Here is a 27,647-nt window from a genome sequence, read left to right on the forward strand (position 1 = left end):
GGGAGCCGAGCGGTGGGCAGAGGCGGAGAGTCCCCGATACCGGGCGCCTCACATTTCCCTGGCATTCCCATTTGCTAGTGCGCTGCTGCGGCCGCACGCCTGATTGATATATGACTGCAATGGCTCTTTTCCATTTGACATTCTCTCTCTCTCTCTCTCTCCCTCTCTCTCTCTCCCTCTCTCTCTCCTGTGTCGCTTAAACAACAGTCCTAACTTTTGTGTGTTGCAAATATAAAAGGCAAGCCATGTGACAGAGGGACAGAAGAACAAAAGCAATTGGAAGTAGCACGACCTCTTTCTAGCTCTCAGAAAAGTCTGGGGAGAAAGGAGCCCTGCGTTTCCCCCAAGGTAAGCAGGAAAACAGCGCTGACGGCTTCCCTAGGAAATTACTTCTTTCCAAAACGAGCGTTTCATCCTCCTCTCAGACAAAGAGACAACCTTTAAATACCACTTAAATTTGCATTAATTGAATTTGCATTAATCTGTAGAGCTCTAGCATTGTGTTTTGTAAATGAACGGGTCTTTGAAGTCAGTGACAGAGCAGGGGAGCCTCCAAGAGAGGCTGGAAAATCTCCTTTGGTTGGACTGAAAGGGATTGGATTTTCAGACTCTGCGTAGTTAGATGGAACTTTGTAATGATTCTTCTATTTGTCCCCGTGAAAGGAGACTGAGAAGCAGCTACTCGCCGACATGGATTCCTGAAGCCCCGGTTATCTTCCCCGCCGCCCTCATCCCTCTTACAATGGGGCACTGTGAACGCGGGCAAGCCTGCGAGTTTAAAAGCGCACTGTTTACTTTTATTACTACTTATGTATGCTGCTGATCTCCTGCCAGGGCTCTGCCGGAGTGCTTAGAATGACTTCAAACAATAGGCAACATTTATTTCTACCTTTCTGTGTCACGCTTTGCAGGAATCCTGTTCCTTTGCACCTTTCTCCCAACTTGCAAGATCTTCACTTCCATAGATGCGGTCAGGAGCGCCAGGGAGAGAGGAGGATGGGTTTACTATAGGATTTGCATTCCGCAAAAAGTCCGGGGAAATGCATGTTGTTTGCCTTGGCCTTATTGCAAAGGGTTATTTTTAGTAAATCAGCTTGTCTCTACAACTCCACTTATGCTACCTTGCCCAAGAAGTAACCGGGAAAGGATGCTCCCACCAGCCTGGGGACCAGGACATGTAGGGATGACTCCTACAAACACCTGAGGAATATTCAGAGGGTTCTTTCAAAGCTCCTGAATACAAGTTCTCTCTCTGAATGAACAATTGGGCTGTAGGAGGCCTGGGCATAACTCTTTCTTGGGGGACGGGAAGTTTGACTGTGTACAGAATGTTAATGACTCTGAACGCCCTGTAACTGAGGCTCATTGTCAGGGAGGAGCTGAGATAAACCTGCTTGAAAAAAGGTAGCCTCCCTTCTCTGCTGAGATTCAGGTGCAGGAAAGGAAACTCTTTGGCAAGAGGGGAGTCCCTCATTCTATGCTTGGAAACTGTCATGAATAGCAGATCCAAATGCTGTGAAGATTGTTTCTTTTCATTTATACTAGTGTATTTTAATTACAAGGAGCTGGCATTGGCAAACTGCTTCAACACCTAAATTAAATGCCAGGTGCATTTGCAAACGTAGAGATGCCTAAAATGCAGAGTTGGCTATAGGGGTCTACCAAATACCTACCATGGGGACTGCCAGATGCTTCTCAGTTGTGTGTTTAGATCAAATGCAAATATCTGCCTATTTTCTTCTCATCCATCTGGCTTCTGAAAGTAAACTTTAGCATCCGAGTGGCCAATTTTTATCGTAGAGCAGGAACGTGCTTTCTGGGGAAACTCGTGTGATTTTCTCTAATAACTAAGCGAACAGGCATTGTTGAATGAAAATCTGGCTTTTGAATGAGCTAATTTACAGCTTTGAGAGAGTCATTATTTATTCGAGAAAGTCTGAGAAAATACCATGGATTCTATTGCTATACAATTTTAAACTACTGCTGTTAACAAAGCATTTAGCCAAATCAAAACAATTTTTTAAACTATTATTCAGACCACGATATGTGAGTGAGCACAAAACGCAATGTTTTGCATTGTTTACTTTAGCGTACATTGGATTCAGGTAGAAGGAGAGCTGGCTGAAGCCTTCTAGATGACCATGTACCATCAGCTGACAGCCACAGATGGAAACACGTCTGTGGAGTTTTCAATCTTAATTCAAGCCCCAATGACACTGTCAAGGGGAAAATAAATCATTTTTCAATACATTTAACAATTTCCAACTCATTTATTTTCCTCGGCCCTTGAAAAATGTGGTGAGTTTCTTGAAATTATAGCCACCAGTTGTGGCTGGCAATTTTTACTGTATTTTGAGAACTTACAATTCAAGGCCTATTTTTCTTATTGGTTAATTATTCATGCCATTATTCTTTTAATGTTATGCCAGTCCTGATGGATGCAAAGGTGAATGAGACACTGTCTCATGCCCTAATTCTCAGTCTCTATGCTATTTCCAGTTAGATTTTGTAACTGACATGGACTTGGCCAGTGGGCAAACTGGTCAATGAGTTCCTTGTTAGAAAGAACCATTTCACATATCTGCCGGTACCCAGATTTACTAGAAATGATGGTTGTATATCAGTCGGTTTTCTTTCCATTTATGATAATGCGGTTCCCCTTAGGCTTTTATCATCGGATCCCAGGGACACGTCACTCACAGCTAGCACAACCCAGATCTTTCCCTCCTGGCTAGGAGAAGCCTGGCAAAAGGGCAGTTTATCCTCTCTCTGCTCTCTTGAGCCCCCTTTGGAAAGGACCACGTGCTGTCTGTATCAGGGACAGCTATGAGTCACCTACTCAGTGGCTTACACCAGGGCTGCTTGATGAATCATTGAATTAGAAACACACCCGGAGGAAGATGTAGCCAGTATCTCCCCCCACTTAGTTGTCCCACCCCCAGGATCGAAACCAATGACCTCTGGGCCTGGCCTAAATTCCACAGGCCCCTGGGAAGAAGTTGCTGGAAGTCCTTGCCCAAACCCAGGTCTCCATCAGAGCCACTAACAATGTTGCTTTCAAATAATCCGATCTTTTGTTTCTGACACAAGTAGGTTACTGGGGGTGGGGTGGGGGAAACCCTGAAGGCAGCATCACCAGAGTCCTTGATTTGCTTCTTATCAGCAGATAATCCCCTGTGGTTGGATTAAGATGCCTCTGACTCCCTGGGGTTGTGGGGGGAGGGGGGCTGACTCACCCTAGCCAGCCCTCAACTTCTTGGCCAGCAGCCTTCAAGCTCATCCTCACCTCTTCCCATGACAGTCAACTAAGGCAACTTTGTCCAGGCCCCCTGGCTGAGCCAGTGGGAGCAGGAGGGATGGGGCGGCAGGTGGCAGGACAGAGAGAGGAGGGAAGCTGGGCCATGGGAGGGTGGGTGAGCCCCAAGGCCCAGATTGCTGCAGCCTACCCTGGCTGTGATCAGCTGTCATTTCCTCTTCGTGTATGACACTGTGGAACATATTAAAATTTCTCTGGGATGGTATGTTTGGAATTCCTCTGATGCCCCACCTCACCAACTTACCCGGACAATAAAAGCAAGGTTGTAAGCCTTTGAACAGCTGGCAGGCTATATATTTCCCCTCTTTCTTTCGCATAATCTAGTTCACAAAAGAATCCAGCTAGACTGGCAGTGCCATGTCTGGGTACTAGTTTCCTGCAAGTCCTTCCTCCACCACCTCCTCCCGCCCTCCCTGGAATCTTCCTGGGTGGCATGTGGCTTTTCTTCCATTTTGCTCTCCACCACTCCCACCCCGCCCCCTATTCCCCTCGCCTGAGCTCCTTCCATTGTGAGCTCTCTTTTTGCTCAGTCTGTTTTGCAGACAGCCTGGGTCCTGTCCCATCCGAGGCCAACAGCCCATGAGGTCTCCCCATATCCATAGTATTCCCAGGATGTCATTCTTGGCAGGAGCTCTGCCGGGCTGATGGGATCGGGGGTCTTTTTGGAGCACCCCGAGCCTGAGCCCATTCGCAGAGAGGAGCAGCCTCATGGCTCAGGCTGCCCTTTAGGCTTCTGAGAGAAGGGCTGGAGTGACCCGGGCTGGCAGGGACCGGCATACCATCACAGTGACCCGCACATCTCCAGCAAAGGGCCGGGGGTGGGAGTGCTATGGGAACGCCTGAATGCACTTCAGCCTACATTAAGAGAAATGTGGTTATTCTCTGTTTCAGGGAGAGAGACAAGTGACTTGAAACAAAGCTCCCTGGATCCTTGGACCTGGACCCGCCCCCTTGCTCTGTCCTTCCCACATCCTTGCCTTACCAAGGAAAAAGAAGGACAGACAGGACTTTTAATTTGGCTAGTGTAGGGCTGAACGTCTTTAGGAAACCCGTTTTGTGAAAGAGAGAGGGGAGAAATGGTTCCTGGGTTGAGCCGAACTAAAAATGCATGGGGTTAGGGAGGTGGGGAGGACTTCTTCTCTTTTTCTGTCTTTAAACAGCGGAACAACAGATCAGTTTATGAGCTGCAAATGGAACGACTGGACTTCTCAATTAGACATCCCATTTAAGAGCCTGTGTAACCCTCTAGGTGCAGCATCCTTAAAAGATGCTACTAATGTCCTCGGGTCCAAAAGGTATTAAGGAGCACTCTACAACGCAGCTTCCTATTCCTTTTCTTTTCCTGGGGGCTTTGGTAGTCTTTTCCGAATTAGCTAAAGTTCATTAAAAGGCCCAAAAGGAAAAATTGAACACAGCTGAATTAAAATGAGCCTTTTTTTTTTTTTCCTGTTAGCTTGACAAGAAGGAAAAAAAATAAGAAGGAAAAGAAAAGAAAGCGAAGAAAGAACCAACTCCCCTCTGTTGCCACTTCTTGGGTTTTAATATGAATTATTCCATACAAGTCCCTAGGCTAGAGAATCTATTTAAAGACGCCTGGCAGCGTGAAGAGGGAGGGTAAAAATACAACCACTCTTTTGTCCATCAAAGGTTTTCTTTGGGAGGACATTAAGAGCCTTCCTATTTTCCTGTCTGCCCCTACCAGTGGCAACATTCCAGCTGGTAGTACCCGCTCCTCACCCTTCAGATCAGCAACCATAAACTTCTACTTTGGCATCCAGGAAAAAAACAAAGGGTGGGGAATCCTGCCGAAAGCCCAGTGCATATGCAGCTGGGTGGGAGTAGCTGGTACTTCAGCGAGTGCTGACTTGGCCATGCAGGTTGCATGTGGCAAATTCACACACCCACACACTGGAGTTTTTAAGGAAGATTGTTCCATAGCATGCTTTCTGATGCAAGCTGCTCTCACATCTGCAAAGCTTTTCTGTTGTGTGTCTGGCAATAATTTGCTTGGTACCATCCATCCTTCCTGTCTGTCTCATCAGAGGGTCTCAGAGTCTGGTGGGTGAGACTATACTGCTGAGAATCATACCCCCTGCCTTACCAGAGCCATTTTCAGTCGTTAGAATGTAACTCCCTGGATGGGGGTTCACAGTCTGGGACAACTACTTTCTTGTTAGAAAGACTGCTGATTCAGAAATGCAAAGAATGGGTAGCTTTAGGAGGCAATATATCCCTCATGCTTAGAATCAGGAATTTATCCAATTAGAGTGCATTTCTCCCTCATGTCCAAATCTGTACATGAACATGGTCTATAGCTTTAAACTCAGTTCTTTAAGATTTCCAGTAGATATGTTTTTCTTTTTGTTTTTTCTACAAAAGCTAAGAATCTTTTCATACCATGTTCTCTCTTCCAAAGCCTGGCTCAATCCCAACTTTTTCTTTTAAGCTGTGATCCAACTGATTGCCATATCCTTTAAAAATGAAAGGGCAACAGGTTAATACATTCAAGAAAGTTGATGAGTTGTCAGAAAATGCTCAGGGGTGACCCTTCTGTGGTGCCACCCACCAACAATAGCCCTAAAGATGGAGTCTCCTCCCATCCTTTCATCAATAAGGAATAAAGATAGGAAAAGAGTAGGCCACGGGAGAAGTAAAAAAAAAAAAAAAGGAGAAAGGATTATTTTTGATGCTCAAAATCTGCTACTGGAGATTTTCAAATAGCATAATTTCAGAAAGGGAAGCTTCCCTTAATTTCACCTATTCCTTGCCAGGAAGAGGGACTTGAACTCTGAAGTTGCCTTCTTTACTTGTCATTAGAAAAAGAAGTCAACACTTCAGGTGAAAAAAAAATTCTCCTTGCTTAAATCTAAGTAAAATGATGTAGGCACACACATTCCTGATATGGATATGACGAGTCAAAGAAATTCAATTCTTAATCAAGGTCAATTTTTCTTTAAAGCTCAAGGCAGTATTTAAGGGCTTAATACATTTCTGTGACTTCCTCCCAGTTACGGGAAATTACTTCTTTTCAGAATTAGAATTTTTCTTTTGAAGTTTGAAATCTAAAGGCAGCAGAATAGAAGTGTCACATGGGGGCTGGCAATCAAGAGACATAACCAAAGTGTGTGTGTTTTACACACAAAATACAAACAGAAAACCAAAAGGCCAGTAAGTTCAGAGCGCTTAGCAATAGAGGGAAACGCATTTTTAATATTTATTGATTTGGCTGCACAGGAGTCTTAGTTGTGGCATGCAGGATCTTTAGTTGCAGCATGTGGGATCTAGTTCCCTGACCAGGGATTGAACCCTGGCCCCCTGCATTGGGAGTGCAGAGTCTTAGTCACTGGACCATCAGGGAAGTCCTGGGAAACACATTTTTATGTGATTGGCTTTTTTTTTTTCACTTTGAAAAAAATGGTATTGGAGTATAGTTGATTTACAATGTTGTGTTAGTTTCAGGTGTACAGCAAAGTCAATTACTTATATGTGTGGATGTGGTGGGGGCAGGCTTCCCTGGTGGCTCAGATGGTAAAGAATCTGTTGGCAATGCAGGAGACCCAGGTTTGATCCCTGGGTTAGAAAGATCCCCCGGAGAAGGAAATGGCTACCCACTCCAGTATTCTTGCCTGGAGAATCCCATGGAAGAGGAGCCTGGCGGGCTACAGTCCATGGGGTACCAAAGATTTGGACACGACTGAGTGACTACACTTTCATTTTCACATATGTGTGTGTGTGTGTGTATTCTTTTTCAGATTCTTTTCTCATATAGTTTATTACAGAATACTGAGTAGAGTTCCCTGGGCTTTAACCTTGACCCTTTGACATGAATCTTTGTCTGCAAGCGTTGCTTCCAGATTGCCACAGGAGGGGATTCAGTATTCAAGTCCCATCACTAGGCAGAAAAGGCAAACTGGATGGGGAGTGGAAATACTGAGTTGCTCTATTGTTTATGCCCAATTTCTAACTAAGGGCTCTACAGCTGTTAGGTGAGATCACTACCCACCATTCCAGAACACTGTTGTGGGTGAGGAGATGCAAATGCAGCTTTGGAAATGCTTTGCTGGACACTTTGAAGAAACGCCAACATACTCATTTGGCTTCAGGGTGAACAGGAGCTTGTACCCTGAGCTAACATTGGTTATCCCTCTTCTCCTGAAGCCATAGCACAGCCAGTGGTCCAGTGGCAGAGCAAGTATCAAATTACGTCAGCACAGAGGGTCCCCAGAACACCTGGGAACCTTTTCTTTTCTACAGGGAGAGTGCACATTCACGTTTTGACGAGACAGAGTGCCCTGTGCTGGGTATCTCAGAACTCCCCTGCTTTCCTTCCAAAGGGTCTTACGCAAGGTAAGTGGTGGAGCATGTCTCAGTCCTCATGTGAAAGCCCCTTCCTGGGAAAGAGTGGGTGAAATGAAGGAAACCATCCCCTTGTAGAATTTTGCTATCTGAAATCACTGAAAGGGCAGTGAAAGGTTTGAAACATAAAAATCATGCTTCCTCCATCTCTCATGTTACTTCTTTTGTGGCTTCCTCTCTCCCTATTATTGATGAAAGAATGGAAGCGGGCTCCATGTTTAGGCTATTGTTGATTTCTAGCACTGCAAAAAGGCCACCCCTATACATTTTCTGATAGCTCATCAACATATCAGTCACAGCTTTTAGTGGAGTGGATTTACAGAAATAATCCAAACCTCCAGAGGAGAAGCCTTCAACTATATCCTACTTCTTGACACATGGGTAATCAGACTTGGTCATTTCCAATTTATGCAAGCTTTGTCCTCTAAAAGTCAGTTATGTCAACTGTTAAGAACTCAGAATGAGTCTTTGTATAGAAACTATAGAAGCCTACAGAAGCCCAGTGTAGAATCCAAAACCCATACCCAACGGACAACTCTTTTAGTCCAACTCCCAGCCTAAAAGGGCTTCCCTGGTGGCTCAGATGGTAAAAGAATCTGCCTGCCATCCAGGAGACCAGGGTTTGATCGCTGGGTGAGGAAGATCTCCTAGAGAAGGGAATGGCTACCCACTCCAGTATTCTTGCCTGGAGAATCCTATGCACAGAGGAGCCTGGCAGGCTACAGTCCATGAGGTTGCAAAGAGCTGGACAGGACTCTGACTAACACTAACTAATGCCCAACCTAGAGCTTCAGGAACCCTAACACAATGTTTCCATAGATGCTTTATCAAGCAGAGTGTCTTGCTCTTGACCACATTTGCAGAGAAGAAAGTTCTTCTAACCAGTCTTCCTCTTCTATCCTGAACCAGAGCATCACAAATGGCCCCACTAGGGCATGAAGATCTGTGACTCAATCCATTAGGAATAAGGGTCATTCACAGGAAAGGTGCAAGAAGGTTGAACTCAGCCTGTATCATCAACATCCTCAATTGAAAGAAGTTTAATTTTACCATGACTGACTACTATTAGTCTTTCTCTTCTCCTCATTTGGTGAAGACTGGAAAGAAACACTTCAAATTTTAGGACAGCTTTAAGAGAAATAAGAACTGGTTAAGTATATTCATTAACTGCTTCCTATTATTAACAACATGTTATGAATTTATAAATCATAGTACATTCAAACACCAAGTCAACTGATTATTAAGGGCTATTTTTATTTCTGGGCACCAATATGGCCTCATCAGGTGTCAAATTCTCATAGTTTGACTTTCAAATTTTGGCTTAGGCCCCACATTAGAACTTGTTTGGACTTTTCTGTGATCATTAACTTCTTGAGTAAGAAAAGAACTTTTTCTGTAGTATTTCTTTGGGGACCATGTAGCCCCAAAGCAAACATATACTCTGATAAGCTTGGATAGAGTTAGAGAATGTTAGAAACAGATAGAACCATAGAAATATCTAGACCAATCTGTTCTTTTTGTGGATGAGAAAACTGAGTCCCAGAGAAGGCAACTGACTTGCTCAAGATCACACAGCCAGTGACAGGAAAGTAGGTAGAGTTTTCAGCTCCTCAATATGGCCTTCCTTCTGCCAGAGCAGACAACAGTAGAATGCCCTTTGAGTTTCAGAAGGTTGTAGAATAGTTATCTAATATTTCTGATAAATGAATGTAAGACAGCGGGTTGCAGGACACAGGCTAGAAATAGGTTTGGGGAGGAAGAAATGAAAACTGTAGATAGGTGGGAGTTTGGATCACAGTGAGTGGTTTCCCTGGATTTCCTGAAAAATCAGGATTTGAAGTTTCAGTCAGGTTCTAGGTCCAGTCCTCCCACACCAGTCCTGCCCAGACAGTAAAACTATTCCATCCAAGGACACACACACAGGTGGCGCCACTTGACAGTTGGTCAGAAATTACTTCTATTCCCAGTCCTCCTTTTTCACATCCCTCTTTATCCTAGCCTTTGATTTATTGCTTCCTTCTTGGGCTCTATTTCTTGTTCCCTTTTGCTTGTTCCATCTCTTTGCTTGTTTCCATCTCTTCTCACCATCACCCCTGAGTTTGGCCATGTCTGCCAGGAGAAGGAAATGGCAACCCACTCCAGTATTCTTGCCTGGGAAATCTGATGGACAGAGGAGCATGGCGGGATGCGGTGCAGGGGTCACAAAGAGTTGGACATGACTGAGCGACTGAGCATGCCTTGTAATGCAGGCTGGGAGAAAAGAGGCTCTCCGAGACTAGAGAGCTGTTGTTTAATCCCAAGGATGTCATCTTTCTCCTAAGATGACTCTGTCGGGGCAAGCATTGCCTCCCATGCTCTGCTACCTCTAAGTGTAGAACAGACACCATACTTGAGATGCCAGGGGTAGGAGCTGCTCCCTCCCCACTGACCTTGGGGCTGCCCCTCCTTGAAGATACCTGGGGTGGGCAGGCTGGAGGGCTGCCTTTGGGTGAGCCCAGGCTTGACCTCTTTGTTGCCACTGATGTGCTGTCAGATAGGAATAATATAAAAAACCATTCATTGAGCACATGGGATGCTTTATAAAATCCAGCATGCTGTTTACAGTTTATAAATTAAGTGCCTTGGGAAGAGCATCTGACTTATTCTCCAAGGCATCTCGTTGACTAGATCCAATTGGAATTCTTGGAGTTCCTGGGAAGGGGCTACTTAGCACTTCACACTCTCTGATGAGACTTTAAGTTTTTGTTTTTCTAATTCTAGTGTGAAGTGTTATCTAGTGGCAAGCTTTCTTCCACTTTTAAAACTCTGATTTTGTGTGTATGCAATTCCTTTGAGAGAGGCTCTATGTTCTGCCATCTTTACCTTACTCATGCCTGAGATGATTGTTTTAAATGATAGTAAACATCGAATAATTCAGTCTGGCACACTGATGTCATTCCAAAGTCATTAGATTTCATCTGCTTAACTTGATCTTCTTAGGAATGATGCAATGGATGTTGCATATGAATTAGATGTTAAGCGAGTTCATCGGCATGTCCGAAAAGATTACCCAGAAAGACAACAGGCCAAGACTCTTTGCTTGTGGATGCAGTGAGCTGGAAGAAGGAACTAGAATAGGACCTATTTTTCTTCCTGACCCTTAAGTCTCATCTGCTAGAGCAAAAGGAGACTCATAGTAGCTGTTCAGTGTGAATATGTGTTAAATATGTATTTGTAGAAATAAGCTTCAGGAGGTAAAACCTGCATGTATTATATTGAAAAACAGTCCAGGGGGGAAATATGGATGCTGAGTACCGCCCTCCCTTGTCTGGCAAGCAGGGCAAGAATAAGGCCACTTGGCACATGTCACTTGTCTTAGCCGATTGCTGGAATAACTTGTGTGAAACCAGCACTTTATCCTTTGCCAGGGAGAAGGTCAGCCCAAGAGTGAGTTGATCTGTGGCTACAACACCATCTCTCACCCAGGAGGCTGGGCCCACTGTAAGCTCTGCTATATTATTTCGCTGAGGGTGACAGGTGGGGAAATCTGGGCACCAGTTGTTCTTTTCCACTGGTATCATTTGGAGGGTAGCTCCAAAGTCGGGCACGCCAGCCTACGTGCCTCTCCTGCCGGCAGAGGCTCCACATTGAAGCTATTAGAATGTGGGCTCTGTATATCGGCCAAGTTCATGTCTCAGAGACTGTATCCGGAGCACTGAGCAACCCAGGTCTACCGAGTTCAATGAGACAGTCACTTTCTCACTTAATCCATCACTGGCTGGGCTGAGGTTCTAAGTGTTCATTGGCAGCATTTGATTTTCATGCTAAATGGCTTTAATAAAATTAAAGCAAGTTAGAATTAATTTAATTTTGAGAAAAATAACGGAAGCTCCTACAAGACAGACATAGATACTCCTAGGCTGCCATCAAAGGGGGATCTCATCTAGAGTGATGTAAATCTCCTTCATTCCTGATTTTCCTCTTTGCGAGTGCTTCCCAGGGCACTCTGTACACCATCACCTGTGCACATCCAGACCAACACAATGTTAAGGCAACTTGGCTTAATCTTTTCTTGAGCATTCTGCTTACTTTTTCTTCAACACAGTAGTGTTAGTTCATTCAATTTGAGCACGAGGCAAAAATCCCAGCGTTCTGTTGCAAGGATTAGACTTTCACGCTCCAAGGGTTCTGTGAGTTCTGTGGCATATTTACACTGTTGCTTGCATTCTCACGTCAGAGTTTAATATAACAACTGAACAAAAAGTATCATGCTTTATGAGAGTGTTGAAATGAAAACATCTATTTCTTATTAATGGTGAAACAATATTTTTTCTGTCATTCTTTTACACTTTATCTTTATTACTACTTTTCGGCTCAGCTTATTATCTTTAAAGGGAAAATCAAATAATAGAGTTACATTTTGTATGACATTAACTAGCTCTTTATCAGTATAAACGTCATAACATTTGCTTACAAAATTATTTTATTCATCTTTTGGGAAAAAAAAAATTTAACTGTGCTTGCAATTCAGAATATTACTACTAGGTGGCAGTAGTGCATAAGAACAAACTGGTCCACGGGGAAAACGATTTGACTGAGACCAACATGTCTTCCCATACTTCTAAGGAACAAAAATTTAATATTATTAAAACACTCTAAGTGACACAAACATCAAACATCCATTAACTTCATTACTATTTCTAAGCCAAGATTTGATTTGAAAAGAGAAAGTATTATTTTTTTAATGAAATTCTGGATAGGTAATACATTTGCAAGTTCAGACGTCTACGAATTTAAAAAAAGATATATAGCAAAAAGTCTTTTTCCCAGGCCTGTCCTCCAACTCCCACACATAACTAACTGTATAGTTTCTTGAGTATCCTTTCAGAGCTTCTCTATGTAAATACAAAGTAACATAAATATATATTCTTATCCCTCTTTGTTTTAACACAGATCAGTAGAGTTTCTGCGTTCCTCTTTATGGAGGTACATATTATTTGATTGTATGAATGTTGTATAATATATTTAACCAGCCCCCTGCTAATGGAAATTTTGTGCTGTTTCCAGTTTTATGCTATGACAACCAATGCTGTAGTGAATAACCATATGCTTGTGTGATCTCACTTGTAGGAGAGTTCTCCAAAGTGAAATTGCTGGTCTAAATTATATACATTTTTGGCTTAATAAATATTGCCAAATTGGCTTCTATAGAATTTGTACCAATTTTTACTGTACTGTCTCCAAAATAAGCTTGTTTTCCCATAGCCTTGCCAACAGAGTACATAATTAGACTTTGGGATTTTTATAAATCTGACTGGTTGAACAAAGTATCTTTAATTTTCATTTCTCTTATATAAGTGAGGGACTTACATATTTAAGGGCCATCTTCTATATTTAAGGGCCTGTTATATTTCATTTTCTGTGGAATAAATGTAAATGCCAACACATACCACCATACATACACACACTTTTATAGGATTTTGTTGTCGATGTCGTCGCTTGTTTTTACCATCATGCTATGCATGCTTTTCTTTCATTTGCTTTGCTCATTTAACCATATCTCCTGGCCATGGCTCTGAAAAGAAGTTGGCAGTGGAAAGGGAAGGCCAGGACTGGAATGTCTGCTTTTCCCCTTCATCCCCTTGCCATTGATTCCTGGGGGAAATACCTGTAGACCAGAGTGGTGAAAGGAGAAGTCCAATAAATTCTCTTTCTGAGACTAATTAAGGCTTCAAAGAGACAGATAACCACTTGGGAAAATATACTGAAACTCAGGAAATGGTCAGTAATACCTCAGCCTCTTGACATGGAACTGAAGAAAGCTCTGGCTCTTTGAGCTGAAGTCTTGCTGACTTTCAGTGTAACATGCAGAGGAAAATCTAGAATATGCAGCTGAAAAGAAAGCAAAAATGCTCTTCTGCATCTTTTGCTGATTTGGAGCTTCAGGTTCAGGTTTGATCAATTTTAGTGAGATGTTACCATTAGCATGCACATAAAGGAAAGTGGTGCAAAGTTGCATGCAAATATGGTGTCTTGAACTTTAGGATTATTCTCTACATATGAAGATGGGGGTAAATGAATCCGTAAGTATCTAAAATGTTGGCATTTTTGATCAAGAGGGAGCTGCAGATGCCATTTTTCCCCAACTCCCCTACAGATGAGGAAACCGGGGCTGAAACAGTTCAAATGATCCTGTACATGATCCCCAGCTAATGAATGGCAGTGCTAGAATCCAGGTGAGTCCCCTCATTACTGTTTCCTACCCTTCCTGCAATTTACAGGGCTTCTCTGAAACACACATACTCAAGTTTTGCCATTGCCAGGGATGCTCAACTCTGAAAGAGCACTGTGTTACATACCTTTTTCCACCTGGGATTCCACTGTCCCACACTCGCAAGACAGCTAAACTGAGGTTAAGGGAGTCTGGGGCCACTCTGTTAGAGCAAGAGTAACCAACTTATATGGACTAGAACTTCATCTTATCAATACTTTGCCATGTTTATTCAGACCGTGAGTAGGAAGCTTAAAAAAATGTTGTACTATGAAGCAAAATATTCAAACTTTTATCTGAAATACCTTTGAAAGCTTCTCTGAAGCTTTAATTATTATGTTCCTTTTGTTTTTGATGTAATGTCAAGTCCTCCAATTTTCCTAAATGGTTGAAAATATTTTTGATGCTCTCTGTCTTCTGGTGTGATAACGCTGGCCATGCCTTGGGTTGGGGTTACTGAAGTGATTTGAGCTGACTATGGACCTGAGTCCTTTGTTCAAGAGGTATATGCTTTAAAAAAACGAGGCAAATTTCAGGTATGGCATGATCCCACTTTAATGACAAGTCTCTGCTCCAACAACCACTTACTTTTTCAAATTATACCATGTGCTTGGGCTACAAAGGCTCTTCAGAAATGTGTGAGTCTGTTGGCAACTATACATGTGTTGCCTTAACCACACTGGAGAGCGGTTAGCATAATGTGTATTTCCGATGCAGCTTATCATTGATGCTGGGTGGCACGGAGTTTCACACAAAAACAGGATGAGCCCAGAGTGCAGAAGTGGAAAACTAGGTGGATGGGTGGGTTAGACGTGGACATGGAAAATGTGCTTCTTTCCCGTGGGACATGCCCTGTGTTTGTTACTGCTGACCTGCCTCCTCTCAAGCCCTGGAAGCTGACATGGACATCAAAGCTTACTGAGACACTAAATAGACCCTCTTGCCCCCACCAGCCAGGAGTAAGAATGAGACCACCCAACTGAGTTATGCTAAGGCCAGAACCACATGGTTAATCTTGACTATGGGTTCAAACTATCCTTGTTACTTGTAACATGGACTCCAGCGATCAGAGTCAACATGTACTTTCATTAAACCATTATGTCCACCTTTAAATGATTTTAAATATATACCATAAGCTATGGGGGAAGCGGTACGAAATGGCTGACAGCTTATGAGAATGACACTCTAGAAACCAATATTTTCAACTCATAAATGACATGGAAAAAATTCTACTCAATACCTCCAGGGTTCCATTAGTTTTTCTGGATAAATGTTTCTGGGGAAAATAATTTCTGCTTTCATTCCAGTTGTGCAGCAGATACAGTGATGATGGACCGCGAGTGCAAAGAGTAAGACGAAACTCCGGCATACAAAGGACAATGACAAGCAGAAAGCTCCAACCAGATCCTGCCCTTTCTTTGAAAGGAACTGGAGCCTAGGAGGTGAAGGCATTTCCAATTTTTAGTCCTCTGCCTCCCTCTGCTGTTCTTCTTGAGAAGTTTTCCCTTACAACAATGAGAAATCATGTACTAGCTGCATCCTTTTCTATGCTCTCCCTGCTGGCGCTAATGGGAGATACAGACAGCAAAACAGAGAGCTCATTCATGATGGACTCGGATCCTCGACGCTGCATGAGGCACCACTATGTTGATTCTATCAGTCACCCGCTATACAAGTGTAGCTCCAAGGTAAGACCAAGATCTCTGTGAGATATCCTTACTCCCAGAAACAGGAGAGAAGGCCTATTCTTATAACAAGAGATGGGGAACTATATGGCTGACCCGTAGGGACTGCCACAGAATCACGCTTTTAGGGTTTCCCACCATGCTTTCAACTGTTGTCAATAAAGCTGCCTAACTGACCATGTACATACCTAGCTACCTTCATTCTATTCAGACTGCTCAAAGTCAATAAGAAAGGCTGAAAGCTTCCACAATAAAGTTGATGCTAGGCTCAAGGTGGGAGGGGTATGTTTTATCTTTGGCTGTGAAATTGATGAGCAGTGGTATCCTTGTTCAAGAAAGAAAAATGGTGTCTACATGTTTTCATAATTCCTTCTATCTCCACCAGCAATGAAGAGGAAGGGAATACAAGCAATATGATTGTGCATTGGAACATACTTCTTGGTGGGCTCTTCAAATAGTTTCCTGGTCCATGCCTTTCTCTTACTGCCGTGTTTATGTGAAAATGAATTCAAAAGAAAAATGGCCTTTTGATAAGTTATTATTTTATCTTGATTATACAAGTCATTCTTGTTTGGTGCAGGTTATATATATATTTTTTGCACAGGCAAAAATGACGTCTCAGTGTTGAGATGGAGCGTATGAAGTAATACCATGCTTAAACGTCACCAAGAGTGGCCAGCCACGTGGACCACCCAGAAGGGAGGCACACAGTAGGGAAAAATAGACTCAGAAGGAGACTTCTCACGACTGTCACTGCTCCCAGTCACATGAATGAAATTTGCCCACATTTGGTAAATAAGAATTTGTTTAGCTCAACCTCAGAGATTTTCATTTCCAACCCTGAGACTAAAACCACTTAAATATTCTCATATGGCATGCATTTTTTTAATTACCAGTATAATTAAGAAGTTTTGGTAATATCAACCACTAAAATTGAGACCATATAAATTAATGGCTCTTCTCTCCATTTAAAAACATTACGACTTCTGTCTCCTGTTAAAATTTCCATAGCATTTCTGAGTATAGCTCAGTGATGATGGCTTGTTTTAGTTTAGGGAGATCAGAATTTGGATTAACTCACTTTAACCAAAACTTCTTATTTGTACTTGTTGAACTAAAAAAAAAAAAAGCAGTAACTAGATAAACTTGAAATTTTGCAAGCCTGCAATTCCTTCTTAGGAAAGATTATAAAACAAATTAAGAAAAAACAATCAGGACATGTTCTCACAGCTGTGATTGCTGAGAAGCTGTAGGCCTGAGGTGAGATAGACTAGAGCAATTACTAATTTCTCCTCCACTCCCCCTACAGAGAGCACTAGTACTTCGTGTTTCTTATTCCATGGATGATTTCTCCCTCTACTGAGTTGTCCTCTATAATCATGATTCTTTTTAAAAAAGAAAAAAAAAAAGTCAGGGACTTCCTTGATGGTCCAGTGGTTAAGACTCTGCACTCTGACTGCAAGGGGCACAGGTTCGATTCCTGGTGGGGGGGCACTAAAATATCCCACATGCTGCAAGATGAGGCCAAAAATAAGTTAAAAAGAAAGGAAATAAAATTATTTCCAAGAAAGCGTTCACTTGATGATAGGAAAGAACAGGAAAATTGAAACATTTCTAAAAACTAAAGAACAAGCTGAGATTTGATGAAATGATGATGGAGCGGCTTAGCAATTATCACATTAGTTAAAGAAAGGTCAAAGGAGAGATAGCCTTAACTCGAACCCAACAAACTCATGGTGCTTGAGCATGAATCCTAGAAACAGACTTTAGTCCACCTTTGGTCACCTCTGTTTCTTCCAGAATACCATGATAAATAGCGCAAAATCGTGATTGTAGAAAAATGTTTGTAATTTCATGGGAACAATCTGTTTTCAAACATAACAAACTATCCCTAATATAGCAATAGTTTTATGTAAATGGTGCTTGCAATTATAAACCTTGCTTCCTTGGCCATAAAATATGCCTGGCAGAATCTCAACTACCCAGACCTTCTCTGGATTAAATTTTCTCTATGTATTCAGGAATAAAAATTGCTTTTCATTTTGAGATGTTCTATAAATCTTAATTCTCACAGACTCAGGCTAGTTTATCTGGTGTCTGGTCTTTGGAAGACAGATAAAGGGGAGCTTTTTGACGCATGCTCAAGGAAGAAAGAGCATTTGCTTAAAATTTTAAAATGTGTCAGGCACCTCATACTCTATGATATAATCATTGCTGACAAACCTATGATGGAAGGCTTTATCATCCCTATTTTACAAGTAAGGAAAGCTGAAACCTGAAAGAAGTATTAAGTAGATTGGTCAATGTCAGTTAGCTCAGGATTGGCAATGTCTGCCTTGGAGTGTTCATCTATCAATTCATCTTTCATTCAATTCATTCGTCTTTCATCTGGCTCTTCCTATTTTGGAGATATGCAAATAGAATGTAAGAGCCACTATTTATTTTTTATTATTTTAAAAAAATTATTGAAGTATAGCTGATTTACATTGCTGTGTTAATTTCCTCTGTACAGAAAAGTGACTCAGTTTCACATACATATAGATATATATATGTGTGTATATATATATATTCTTGTTCATATTCTTTTCCATTATGGTTTGTCACAGGATATTGAATATAGTTCCCTATGCTATACAGTAGGACCTTGTTGTTTATCCGTTCTATATATAATAGTTTGCCTCTGCTAATGCCAAACTCCCATTCTTTCTCTCCCCACCCCTTCTGCCCCTTGGCCATCACAAATTTGTTCTCTATGTCTGAGTCTGTTTCTATTTTGTAGATAAGCTGATTGATACCGTATTTTAGATTCCACATATAAATGATATCATATGGTATTTGTCTTTCTCTTTCTGATTCACTTCACTTGGTATGGTAATCTCTAGATCCATCCATGTTGCTGCAAATGGGAGCTGGTATTTAGAAGTCTAGGCTCAACTTCTGGTCTGCTGAAAATGATGATTTACACTCAACAATATGTGTAGAAAAATAAAAATAGTAGGGAAGGCTTTTCTGGGACCCTTCCATGAGACTGTTTCCCCTCACTCTGAACTTGCAGCTGGTCAGCCCTGGGGGCCTGTCTCCTATCTTCTAGCAATTTTGGAAAGGGCTGACAGAGTCAAGCAGAAAGGACCAGCCACCGTGGTCCACGAAGGAGGTCAGTGTGGCCACAGGTTACTATGTGCCTGCTGACTTTCAGCAACACCTTCTAGGATTTGGTGCAAAAGATTCAGGGAGTGGCAGCTTCATTGCCAGTCTTCCCTGGAATTTTTAGTAAAGGTGGTAGAGCAAACAAGTAAGGGGTCAGAGGTTAGTGGAAATGAGTTATCTGGGGAATCTTCAAGGGAACTGAGGCATCCCAAGCTTTGAAGTGAGAGAGACCTGGTTTTAAATTCCAGTTCCCCAGTTTGTAAAATTCCAGCTTCACATCCACTAAGGGTGACTTAGGGGCAAGTGAAAACATTCTTCGGTGCCTCAGTTTCTTCCTATGTGAAGCTAATGCTGTCTTCCAAAAGGTATGGGTCTGGGTATTGGTGGTAATATTTGTAACGCATCCAGCTTAATATCTGGCATCTAATAGACATTAATAAATGATAGTGTGATCTTGATGAAGTTTTAAACTGGACAGGTGTTTAGACTCACTCTTCTATTTCAGTCACCACTGAAACCTCAATAAGTATTGGGATCTCCTACAGCCTTAAAGGATTAGGAAAATGAAGCTCACCGCAGTTCTTGTTAAACACAGAGACCTGGTGGGGGTGGGGAAGTGCACAGAGGGGCTAAGTAAATGTAAGCCACTGTACTGGGTGCTGAAAGGGAGGATCCAAGTCAAAAGGGAACAGATCGAGCCGTCTGACCTCCCTTCTCAGGTGAGTGGAGGAAGGAGGGCTTGGAAGGGTGTGTTCTGGATTCAGGCCAAGGAGAGGTGTTCAGGAATCAAGGCTGGGAAAGCGAGTCCACAGGACAGGGCTGTGAAGTCTGAGCTGGGTGAGGAACAGGAGATGGCGGCACCAAGCCAGGAGTGGGGAAGAAGGGCGTATGGTTGTGTGAACTCTGAAGGGCCACAGGAGCAAGGAGGCAGCGGCCAAAGGAGAAGGAGGAGGAGGATTCAGGGGACAAAGCCTGGGGAAATTCCCTAAGGAAAGGGGACCTGTGATGCCCAGGCTGAGCCTCAAGGTTGAGAAGGGGCGATTAGGATCCCCGAGCCATTTCCTAGTGCTGCCCATGAAGCTCATGGAGAAATGAGGGGAATCGGGGATATTGAGTTTATAACACAATTGCCTACTGGACGGATATGACTTGATTTTTTTTTTAAAAAGGAACAAATTTATACTGTGGTGGGTAGTTGAGGCACAAAAGTTAAAAGAAAACACAGGCTACATTTTTGCCCTCATCATGCTTACAAGTAAAGCGGGGAGAGAGGAAAGGGAAGCATTCGGTGTGCAGAAGTCTCTTCATGTCAGTTCGAGTTGTAACCGGAGTAAAGGGACCAGGTTCTAGCTGGAATCCACCAAGTTTCCACCCACCCTATGAGAGCTCACCCCACCACCCACAACTACTTCCTCCCCCTGGGTGCCATTTTGTGGATGCCCTAAGCCTGACACGGACCCCTCAGAGGTTGACCTGGGTCTCTGGAGATGAGCTAAACAGTCATTTATCAATGATGTTGGTGAGGTGAGGAAGGGGAGAAGCAGAGGTGAGTCACGTTCCTGAGGAGAAAGCGGGGTGCTTCAAGGGGTGCCATGGAATAAGGGATGTTCACTGCTAAGAAAACGCAAGAATTTTTTCTCAATCGATTGAGCTAAAATAGCCAAAACCCTATTCTGATAGTGAAGGATGGAACAGGTGGGTCTTTATTCTGATAGTGATGGAGCCCATGACCTGCACCAGGAATTCATGGGGTCTCCACATGACAGGAAAAGAAAGTGGCTTTGGAGAGGGTGAGTCTTTCAACAGGGGTGATGAAAACCATCTGTGTTTGGGTTTTCTCCCTCTTGGAAGACGCTTGTGTATTGCAGCAAAAGACATAACTATCTAAGAACTGTGGTAGGTCACCAGAGAGAGTGGGAGCCTGAGGTATCTGGCTGCAATCCTTGGGCTGGCCCCAGGAATCACAGCTGGCTACAACCCTCACAATGTAGCCTGAACTTGTTTATGACCAACTAGCATCTTATGCTAGAAACTTGAGAGCTTGAAAGGCTGACTTTTATGCCCTGACAGTATAGCATCACAGTTAGGAGAGAGAGCTCAGGAATCGTGGGGTCTTGGTTCAGAAACTTGGCCCTCCATTGTACAGCTGTGTGACTTCAGGCAGATAACTTATCCTCTGCCTTTGAATTTCTTAATTTGTAAAGTGGGGAGAGTTTACCTTTTGAAGTGGTTGTTAAGTATTAAGTTGCCTGTGAAGGGCTTGGCACAGTGCCTGGAGCCTAGTAAATGCTCAATACATGTTATATATCATCATCATTATTATTCTTTTATTACTACCCAAGGACCTTCTGTTGCTCTTAGCCTCAGCACATGGAAATCAGATTAGAAAATGAAAAAAGTCTATCCTTGAGCAAATACTCTGAACCCGGCAGCTATGTTTATGTTAAAAAGAACTAGATTTCACATCCAGCCAGAGCCAAGCAATTCCAAGGTTGGGGAGATACAATGAGGCTGCTGGAGAAGTTGCCTAACTTCCTAGCATCAAGCCATAAAATAGCAAAAATTGAACCTGATCAAAAGCAGATACTATGTATCTGTCACACACACACACACACACACACACATTCCCCCTCCCCTCTCCAGTGCAAGCTGTGAAAAATCAATAGAAGTTTGTATGAGCAATAACCACCTATTGAACCCACTCCTGTAGGGGTGCAGCTCCATGTGGGTTCTTTGTCCAAAAATGTTCATTTCTTGATTTGATAATGGAGCAGTGTGTATGGTCTCCATTAAGAGTAGTTAAGTGCACTGCAAAATGCAGAGGAATTAATAAAATACAGCCAGGTCACCCGTGTATGAGGAATGTGCTTGAGCATAAGCTGGGGGCCAATGTGTTTTGGCAGGTAAACTGATGCTTGAAGGTGTCAAAGTTCTATTGAACTGAAGGATGGATTGGTGACCAGTTAGAGGGTGTGTGGTATCATCCAGTGAATTGCTTGGAGGTTGTGGGAGTCTTTCAATCACTGGGGAATGGAGTTGGGCAAGAGACTTGACAGTGGAGGAGATATTATTTAGGACTGCCATCGCTCTTAGAAGATCCAGCTGTGCTTAAGTTTAGAGATAGTGATGATGGGTCCCAAGAAGCCCATACATAAGAAAAGGGTCAGACTCGTTATATGGTTAGGACTCCATATCGTAGGCAGGTCAAAGTAGATAACAGTAAGGGGTGAGTTGGCTCATGCCTCAGGAAAGCATCTTAATATTAGGAGGCATGATATTACAGTGCCTTAGACTAGGGCTTTGGTTTTAAACAGACCTGGATTTGATTTCAGCTCTGCCTTTTACCAGATAGGTGAGTCTGGGGAATTTATTTAAACTCTCTAAAGCCCCAGTCTCCTCATCTGTAATAATGACACAGATAATAATAGTATCTTTCACAGAAGATTGTTATGAGAATTAAATGAAATTCGATAAATGTTAGCTTCCATCATAGGTGGTGTGTGCATGCTCAGTAGTGTCCAATTCCTTGAGACCCCATGGGTTCTTCTGTCCATGGGATTTTCCAGTCAAAAAAACTGGAGCCAATTGCCATTTCCTGATCCAGGGATGGAACCCGCCTCTCTTACATCTCCATGTCTTATTTGGATATGACACACCATATGTCTTTGCCCTTCTGAATGAAGTCTGCTGCCACAGCTTAGCTCTATCTATCCAGACTGAAACTGAATCTAGAAAGACTCCATTTGTAGAGGTGATCCTTTGAAGAACTATTCATCTGCCTAATAGATGATCCACATTAGAGATGAGCAATTTTAACATTACTCCAAAGTGAGATGTGAAGGAACTATTTCCATGTACTATCAAGGGTAAGAAGAGACTGGGAAGACCTTGAACTTTTTCTCTCATTAGATGGATGGTGCGGGCACCAATAACTGGCATGTGTGATATAGACTTGTGGCATAGTCTCTCAAAACCAGTTTCAGATCATGTCTGCTTTCCCTGTCAATATGAAGAGCAGGCAGGGTAGAATCAAACCTTTAATACAATCAAAATGACTTACAGCTGCCATTTTTTCCCTGCCTCTGTGACCTTTCAGAGAAAATAAATCAGTAGGTCTAGTCCAACGTATCCTTCACCAAGCCCTGCTAGTCTCATATTCTCTTGTTGGTTGCTAAGAGATTATTGAATTCACCCAGCATCTTTTCAGATATTGATGTTAATGAGTTCTAATTACCAGAAGTCATCTTTGCCTTTTGGAAAGATGGGTAGGCCATTTACTTCTTTTAATTCTTGGGCATTAAATTCTGTCCTATAGGATGATATTAGAGATGATAATAGCTGGTAAGTTTTCAATAATAATTGCTAATTCTTAAAATACCATGAGATAAATGTCAAACAGTTTCATGCATATTTATGGACTGTTTAATCTTTTATTTGAATAGTTCCACTTTTTATGTTCTTGTGGGTTCTGGAAGTATAGGGCAACTTTTTTTCCATCACTTAATGTGAAATTCACCAAGCAAGACCCTCCCACATAAACAGACCAATAATCTCAGGTTTCCACCACCTTCTGTGCCCCAATATATAATGTTCCATAGCTTAATGAATCAAGCTACCCACCCTTCTCTCACTATGACTACCACTCCCAGGATACCATTTATGTATGGTACACATAAATGAGTCTCTGCTCCATCCTTTTAATCTGTATGCAAAATATAAGGTTTGTGCTTATATCCATTGTTTGCTGGAAAACTTTGGTAGCTTGCATCAGATTCTTAAAGGGTCTGTTTACTAAAGACACATTAAGAGCCCCTATAAAGAATCTTCCCAGGTAGCTCAAGTGGTAAAGAATCTGCCTGCAATGTGGGAGACCCAGGTTCGATCCCTGGGTAGGGAAGATCCCTTGGAGAAGGGCATGGCAACCCACTCCAGTATTCTTGCCTAGGGAATTCCATGGAGAGAAGCCTGGTGGGCTACAGTCCATGGAGTCACAAAGAGTCAGACACAACTGAGTGACTAACAGTTTCACTTTCACAAAGAACACACAGCCTCTGCTACTTAAACCTAAGCTTTATTATCGCCCTAGCCTACCTTTGGAAATGGAGATGGTCAGAATGAATGCATCCTAATATTTGCCTTAAACGACTCTGAAAATGCAATTGCACATAATCTTAGTCTTCTTCAACATATATGCCCAGAAGTGTGATTCCAGGTCTCAAAACATCCCATTTCTATTTCACTCTCTTGTTTCAAGTTGTAGTGCCCCGAATAGTTCTTCCTAAGCATCATTAGGTTATTCTCTTTTTCTTCTTCAGAAACCATATTTTTTCTCTTTAGTAATTTCCTGTAGATAGCAAATTTCTTTTCTTTTTCTGTAGTCATTCTTTATTTACCCCCGATTGCAGTTTGGAATGACGTTCTACATTTTGAGACTGATGGAACTGGCATGGAGCCAATGGTAAACTACCACCTGTCAGTAAAAATTTCTTTTATTCTTTGGTTTTCATTTGCACATCATGGTGGTGGGCTGTGTCCGGTGGTACTAAATCCCCAGCGCACCTTCAGAATCACCTAAAGAGCTTAGAAAACCATGAAAGTCTGGGCTCAACTCCAGAGGATATAAATTCACTTGGCCTGAGATGGGGCCTGAGTGTTGACATTTTAGAAGCAAATTTGCAGCAATGTAGAGATGGTTGGATAGCATCACCGATTCAATGGACATGAACCTGGGCAAACCCTGGGAGACAGTGAGGGACAGGGAGGCCTGGCGTGCTGCAGTCCACGGGGTCTCACAGAGTCGGACATGACTTAGCAACTGAACAACAACCACGGGTGATGCTATCATACTTCATATTTTCGTGTATAATGACAGATACAGATTCTTTTTCACTTAGGTTGGGAAATTTCATTGAATAGCAGCTGAAAGGCCAGTTTCAATTGGGAAAATTCATTTATGTCTGTGGCAAACTTTATTTTGATGAAAAGTTGCACTAGCCTTTTACCACCAGATGAAAAAAAAAATGAGGAACTTTAAAAAATTAATGTATTTAAAATGAAGCAAAAAGCATGTATATATCAGGCTTTGTTTTGAATGAATCTTTTCCCCCAGTCCTTAATGTAAAGATCTTGTGTTATAACTTTTAAAGCCATAACAATAAGAGTGCTAAACTGTGGACTTAAAAGTAGGTGTGTAAATATTTTTACACTGGTCTCTTCCAGCAGGAACTCATCCAGCCAGGAGTGTTAGGGCCTTTTAAAGGATGCTTTGGAACTTGGCTAAGGTTTTGGCTTCCCCGTGGGTAACTGGGCTTCCCAGGTGGCACTAGTAGTAAAGAACCCGCCTGCCAATGCAGGAGACATAAGAGATGTAGGTTTGATCCCTGGGTCCGGAAGATCTCCTGGAGGAGGGCATGGCAATCCACTCTAGTATTCTTGCCTGGAGAATCCCATGGACAGAGGAGCCTGGCGGGCTACAGTCCATAGAGTCACAAAAAGTCTGACATGATGGAAACAACTTAGCACGCACGCACCTGAGGTAACCACTTCTTTTCTCTCCCCAGATGGTACTCCTGGCCCGGTGTGAGGGACACTGCAGCCAGGCGTCACGGTCTGAGCCCTTGGTCTCCTTCAGCACTGTCCTCAAGCAGCCCTTCCGCTCCTCCTGTCACTGCTGCCGGCCCCAGACGTCCAAGCTGAAGGCACTGCGGCTGCGCTGCTCAGGGGGCATGCGACTCACGGCCACCTACCGGTACATCCTCTCCTGTCACTGTGAGGAGTGCAGCTCCTGAGTCCTGCTATTGAGTGGCTTCTGGATGGGACAGACCCTCCCCCTTGCTGAGGCAGTTCAACCAGCCAGGGAAGGACTGGCAAGGGAAGAGTTAAGGCAAAAGAAAAAAATATATATATATATATGTATGTATGTATGTATGTATGTAGCAATTCCCACGGGATTCTGCATATTCTAGTAATAAAGAGTCTACATGCTTGTTGACAGAGATACTCTGGGAACTTGTTTTCCATTCCCATCTCCTTTCCTTGGTACCATTTCTTTTGGTTCCTTTTCAGATTCGGGCATTTCCCCCTTTAGTGCTGAATGCCATCTAGGCTCCAACCATTCAGCATTAGTGGGAAAAGTGGGCTCCCAGGCAAGAGTGGATCAGGCTGTCACAGTTTTAGTATTGATGACGGAAGCATTTGCTTTGGAAAGCAGGAAAGCTGAATTCTTTCTGGGACATCCTCTGGCTTTTTTTTTTTTTAAGTCATGTGACTGGGTCTAAGGTTGCCCTTGCTGCTAAATATTACCAATTTCAAATTCCAGGCACCAAGCATATGGATATGTTTAGCCAGGTTCATTCACAGCCAGCTAACTGATGTTAAAATCACTAACAAGCAGATTCTCCTATGTGATGCTGGAACTCTGATAGCCATCATTATTATTCAGAAGTGACTTTGGGAAAGTAAAAGTGGCATAAAGAATTTGTCAATTTGAAGCTCTCTCAGATAAATTATGGTAACGTATAGTAAGAGAGCAGACTTTTAAAGACCTGCACAAATATGGATCCTGCACTGACTTTGAAAAAGGCATATATGTACTAGTGGCATGGAAAATGCTCTATACTCATGCATGCAAATTAGACAACCAAGTACAAATATCTTTGTGGGTGTGCTATAGCTTTAGCCATGTCATGGGCGTCATTCTCTCATATCCACTTGTCCATGGGACTCTTGCTGCCAAAAATGGTGGCCTGGCTCATCTTCTTAATATTTGGTTCAAATAGATTTTGGTCCTTGAGGCTCAAAATTGGAGTTATTCCCATGTTTTGAAATAAAAAGACAGTATCTTCAAAATCTTGATGGTGTAAGGATTGTTTTTTCCTACTCAACTACTAGGATGTATCCCCTATGGTGTGTGAGGGGGATCCAGAAATAGAGGGAGATAAGGTTTCAGAAGATACTGGATGGGGACATTTGTTTGAAAATCAATGTACTAGGGTAGTGGGGGCTTATGACATGTGGCTTTTAGTCTCAGAATCTAGCTTACCAAATGGGCACAAAATCTGGTGCATCTCTTAGGCACTATTCTCAGAAGAAAATAAGTATCCATAAATGAAGTCTGAAGAACCAGAAGGAGAACAAATGGTTCACAGACAATGGTTTCTGTGCCATTCTGTGCCCATTGATCCAGGGCCAATGGTACTTAGGAGCATTGCAAGAATACTCATGGTGCTGGCATAGTGCTGTGTCCACTTTAAGCATCTCAACACTAACCCAGGCTGGCAGTTCAGCTTCCAAGGCAACTGTGACACCTTGCTGTCTTGGTTCACCAGAGATGACGGTGCATCCCACTGTTAGTACAGTTAACACAAGAATTACATTTTCTGTAGTGATGATGGTTTTATACATTCTTTGGCATAACTTTCACATGTTTTTAAGAAAGCCAGCAGGGTTAAATTTATATTTGTGGCTTTGGAACAGAATGAGACTAATATATTAAACCTTGACCTTGATCTTAACCTTCATGGTGACAGAGCCAGCCAGTCCACTAAATTGGAGGTTCTCCTCATTCTGAAGGCAAATGTGAAGTGGTAATTTGAATCATTATAGAAGATAAATTTTGTCATAAAAAAAAGAATTAAATTTAACACCTAAAGTTGAATTGTTATAATTCATAACTGATAATGAAAGTATTAACTGCTGGTCACATTTATGGCTATTCTTTCATGTCAGTAATCAAAAAGTGAAAATAGTGTTTCTAGTCTTAAAATATCTCTTCCTGGCTTGGAAAACAATTTGCTTTGAGAGTCATATGCCCTAAACTAAATCTTTATTTCCTTGCTACCAATGTGGGACTGGAGGGGGGCAGTTTTATGATTCATATTTTCCAAATTCTCTG

At 42.5% G+C, this 27,647-nt stretch overlaps 1 protein-coding gene and 1 non-coding gene across 4 annotated transcripts; one reads left to right on the forward strand and one right to left on the reverse strand.

Annotated features, from left to right (window-relative positions):
- NDP (norrin cystine knot growth factor NDP) lies at positions 1-26,589 on the forward strand. Of its 3 annotated transcripts, none has more exons than XM_070366060.1 (4): positions 1-348; positions 13,769-13,887; positions 15,230-15,610; positions 25,315-26,589. In XM_070366060.1, the coding sequence occupies exons 3-4, from the start codon at positions 15,437-15,439 to the stop codon at positions 25,540-25,542; spliced, it is 402 nt and encodes a 133-aa protein (XP_070222161.1). In that variant the 5' UTR covers positions 1-348; positions 13,769-13,887; positions 15,230-15,436; the 3' UTR covers positions 25,543-26,589. The 3 variants fall into 3 exon arrangements, with proteins under 3 accessions (XP_070222161.1, XP_014332408.1, XP_005891581.1); XM_014476922.2 differs by having other exon boundaries at positions 13,809-13,887; XM_005891519.2 differs by lacking the exon at positions 13,769-13,887.
- Positions 6,602-6,674, reverse strand: TRNAG-CCC (transfer RNA glycine (anticodon CCC)). Its single transcript has one exon. It is a non-coding gene; the product is annotated as a tRNA-Gly (tRNA).
- Positions 26,590-27,647: the final 1,058 nt, after the last annotated feature.

This window comes from Bos mutus, chromosome X (genome assembly GCF_027580195.1).
Source record: "Bos mutus isolate GX-2022 chromosome X, NWIPB_WYAK_1.1, whole genome shotgun sequence".
NCBI classification, from domain to species: domain Eukaryota; kingdom Metazoa; phylum Chordata; class Mammalia; order Artiodactyla; family Bovidae; genus Bos; species Bos mutus.

Excerpts from the sequence above, each read along its gene's own strand:
- NDP (XM_070366060.1), top strand. The coding sequence starts at position 15,437 with ATGAGAAATCATGTACTAGCTGCATCCTTTTCTATGCTCTCCCTGCTG. Across the intron at positions 15,611-25,314 it reads TATACAAGTGTAGCTCCAAG|ATGGTACTCCTGGCCCGGTG; the intron begins GTAAGACCAAGA and ends TTCTCTCCCCAG.